Genomic DNA, 4,177 nt, shown 5'->3' with positions numbered 1-4,177 from the left:
CTCTGCACAGTTTGTGTTCTGTTTTAAAGCTAGGCCTACTCTTTTGTCGATGAAATTTTTGTTTCAGATTAGTTTCTGATAACTCGATATAGCCATTTGGAATAGGTGGCTTTTAGGTTTGTGACTTGAATGGCTAATTTATTTGGTAATACTGAGAAATACTTGGGCTGGTGTGGTTCTGCCTTGTTCTTTGCTAATCAGGGGCGAGTGGCTGGCGTTGAGTTAGCACTTGTACCTATTTGACTGTTTGATTAAATAGATTACAACTCGTATTTTTTGCTTTCGCTGCCTTTTACAGGTGGAGGAAATTGGAAACACATGATGTTGTAGTAGAGTGTGCCAAAATCTCTCTGGACCCCACAGAAGCCTCATGTGAAGATGGCTATTCTGTGTCTCACCAAAACTCAGCCCGCTTCCCTCACCGTGCAGCCGATGGCACCGCAGGCCCTTACGTCGACACACAGAATAACTATGGTAAAAACTGACTTTGGTACTTCTCTGTCTGCTGTATCACTTTGTCTCTGGAAAGCATTGTTTATTTTTATTGACTTTATTTTCTTTTCCTACAATAAGACTTAGTTCAGCTCCTGGGAGCCGTTTCCCAAATATTTAAAATTCGAATTTGCCTCCATTTTCTCCTGGTTAATAATTCCTCTTTCAAATTGCATTGAGTCCCATGTCCTTGATCTCGTATCTGATCAAACAGCAACCCACGTGGATGTGCCTTCAGTGCTTAAAAAAAAAAAAATGGTTCAGGTCTGAGACTTCTAGGCCCCACCCACAGGGACACTTTCTGCTTTCTGACACTTCTTGTGTGGCCCTCTGGGTCATGGAACCGACACGGCCTGAGTGCACCTGGACAGTTGGAACTGGATTGACGTAGAAATCTGGGCTCACCTGCAGGCAGCACCCGCGGAGGCTGTCATCCAGCCCATGCCTTTTCAAGTTCTCCTGACGTTTAACTGGGTAGCAGACCTTACTGCACTTGATTTCCAACGAGCATTTAAAGGCCCATTTAAATGTTACTTTGTCCCCAAGGATGTCAGGAGTCCTCTCAGATTTTTTAAATATTGGGAACGGAATCTTATCGAACGGTCTAGAGGCCCTGCCGACTTGTCAGGGTGACCAGACGCCCACGCTCACCCCGCGTGCTCTTTCTCTCTCACCTTAGGGAGTGCTGCTTCCACCCCTCGCTCCACTTCCCGGCCGACGTCCAGTACGCCCGGGCAGCTACCTCCGGCTCAGGGCTCCTCGTCGACACGGCCGTTAGCCGAGCCGCCACAAGTATGGTGTCAGACGTGCCCGCTTTCCTCTCTGCTTGTTGGTGAAGCTGACCGTTTGGGTCGGGAGTTAGCATGTGGTTTGGGAAAATCTGACACTGCTTGTTTCAAAAGGTTATTTTTAAGGATAGGTGATGTTAGAGAAAGTTCCCGTAGCCACTCAGTTTTCTCTTGGAGTCTAGACTTAGAAAACGCAGCTTTAATGAGACGCCTTTTTCCGGTTTAAAACGGCCATTGGTCACGCATGTAAACCTTGGGCTGATTCAGTGTCCACGCCGCCTCACTGACATGCCTCACTGACTTCCCAGGCTACTCTCTGGAGCCCATCTGCGGTCTGCGGTGTGACCACGCCCCCAACTTCTCCTGGGAACGTCCCGCCTGAGTCGCCCCACCCTTGCAGCAGATTCTTTGGCACAACTGGTGCGTCTGCATTAGTTTGGGTTTGGTTGGTTGGTTTGGGCTCGCTTTTTACGACTGGGAATTGTCTCTTAGATCTAACTGAGTTTGGGGGGCCACTCGCAGTAGGAAACCTGTTTTTGACACTTAATGCAAACCTCTGGAGCTTTCAGAACATGTAAAGTGAGCCTAGAAAAAAAAGACTGCTCAAGATCCCCAGAAAGTTAGCTTTAGCAGCCTTCTTCACAGTAATAGTTGGGCTGAAAATAACTATCTTTCTGATAGTGAGGCTCAGCAGTCGTGTATGTTCTGTCTTTGTTCGAGCAGGCGGAAAAGGAACCCCTCTGGGAACCCCGGCAACCTCTCCTCCTCCAGCCCCACTCTGTCATTCGGACGACTTCGTGCACGCTTCACTCCCGCAGGCCACAGCCACCGCCCCCAGGAAGGTATGCTGGGCTTGTCTGCTGTCCGTCTGCACAAGCACAGTGACCCTCTTGCAGACTCACTTTGTGAAGCCTATTATGCCGGATAGAAGTTTGACCTCAAATGTGATGGGTTTGACTCAGAACAACTGAAAACAGACTAACCAGTAGCTCTCAAAGCGTGATCCCGAAGCCCTCGAAGGGAATCCACTAGGTCAGAACTACTTTCATAGTAACGCTGAGCTGTCATTTGCCCTTTGACAGCATTGGCATTTGTGCTCATGGGATAGAAACAGTGCTAGGTAAGTGGCCGGCCCCACAGCACGCATCAGGGCGGGCACCCAGCTGTGCTGGTCGGCATTGCAGCCTTTCTTCCTTGGTGCGTTCTTTCAGTTTAAATGAAGAAGGAAAAAAAAGCAGATGAATAAACCTAACAAGAACGTCCTAGAGACAGCAGTGAAAATTATTAATTTTATTAAATGTTGGCCCTTGAGAACGTGGATGTGTAATACTGTGATAAGGAAATATACGTAAAGCACTTCATTGCCTATCAAAGTGAAATGGTCATCGCAAGCGCTTGTGCGATTATCTGAGTTGAGGGCTGAGCTGCTGCAGCTTCTCATGCAGCACCGGTGACAAACTGGTTACTCACCCCTGAGTACATGGCGGGCAGTTTCTTAACTGACGAACTGAGCCCGTCAGCTCATGGTCAAAACAACTGACAGTATTTGTTGCCAGTGATAAATTCAGCTTTCAGGTAAAATTAGAATTTAAAAAAACTGGTGTCTGCCACCATGAGCTTGATAGCTTCCCCAAGACTTCTATGATGAGTATGAAAAGCCTTGGAAAGCTTGGTTAATAACTGCGAGTTTTGGTCCTGCATAGTGAAGCGTTTCAACACGTCTGCGTGACCCGATGAGCCAGTGTTTCCTAAGTGCCCAGTGCATGACACTGTAGAGTCATGTGTAGGTGAAAGGTGCAGTCGGAGGATGAGGCAGCCCAGTGGGTTTTCAGAGCACAAGAAGTTCATTGTCATGGCTTCAGACTCCACATTGTAACTAGCCTTTAAGAAATGACCCCTTCGTCAAGTGTGGGCGTGATACCGGAGGTGGTCACCCGCAGCTACTCGGAAGTCCGTTTACACGCGTTTACTTCTTACGAGTCCTTGTCCGTGGGGCGCAGGGCTTTCTTCAAGGACTTCAGCCAAAATAGCATAGCAGCGGATTGAACACAGAGGCAGATAGGAGAATCCGGCTTTCTTCCATCAGGCCAGGTATTAAAGAGATTGCAAAAATATAAAACAGCCCCATTCTTCTCCCTAATTTATCTTTGTTTTGGGAAATCTAGATATTTTCCATAAAAATATTTGTTATTTATGTTTACGTGTAATGGGTTTGTTATCTTTTAGTGAACGAATGAGTATTTTTACATTTTAAGTTTTAATACAGTAATTGTCGATAGATATGTCCACAGAAAGAAAAGCTCTTGGGATCTTGGTAATGTTTAAGAATGTGAAAACATCCTGAGACCAGTTTCAGAACCGCTGGGCTAACCTTTAAACTCCTTTATAGCATGCCGAATGTTTAGACATTTCATACGTTTCTCTTACGTCCGACGAGGATGTGAGCACAATTTTCACCTTGTGACGTAAATGCTGTCTTTTCAGGAGGAAAGAGGAGACCCTGCAAGGCCCTGTCTGCATAGACAGCACCATCTTCTGAACGACCGCGGGCTAGGTAAAATCTCGGGGTGACAGTGGACTCGCCCGTCTCCCCTCGTTGGGTCATATGTGGAAATAGGGAAATTCTGGCGTACTGCAAGACACTGACGTCCAGTAATGGTGAAAACATGCGCTTGATTCTAAATGCCAGCCTAATAGCAACAAAAGCTTTTGAGCTGTTGCAGTGTGAACTACCTGCATTTTCAGCCGTCAGACTGCGGTTTTATCTGTTCTCTGTGACGTTGAGAACGGAGAATATTATTTTCAGTGCGATTATGTTTTGGCGCCTTCAGTTAGGTTATTTATAATGTCTTAGTTGTCTGTAGTAGCCCCAAGAGAACCATTTCCGGCCTTCTGTA

General features: G+C 46.7%; 1 protein-coding gene across 1 annotated transcript in view; it reads left to right on the top strand.

Moving 5' to 3' along the window:
- TSC1 (TSC complex subunit 1) overlaps positions 1-4,177 on the top strand; it is a 42,939-nt gene that overhangs the window by 28,881 nt on the left and 9,881 nt on the right. The window contains 4 exon segments of the mRNA XM_025051129.1: positions 1,172-1,284; positions 1,589-1,700; positions 2,004-2,122; positions 3,765-3,834. Coding sequence (XP_024906897.1) covers positions 1,172-1,284; positions 1,589-1,700; positions 2,004-2,122; positions 3,765-3,834 — 414 coding nt within the window.

The sequence above is a fragment of the Pteropus alecto genome, unplaced genomic scaffold (genome assembly GCF_000325575.1).
Source record: "Pteropus alecto unplaced genomic scaffold, ASM32557v1 scaffold67, whole genome shotgun sequence".
In the NCBI taxonomy this organism is placed as follows: Eukaryota; Metazoa; Chordata; class Mammalia; order Chiroptera; family Pteropodidae; genus Pteropus; species Pteropus alecto.
This window is presented reverse-complemented; position numbering and strand designations above follow the sequence as displayed.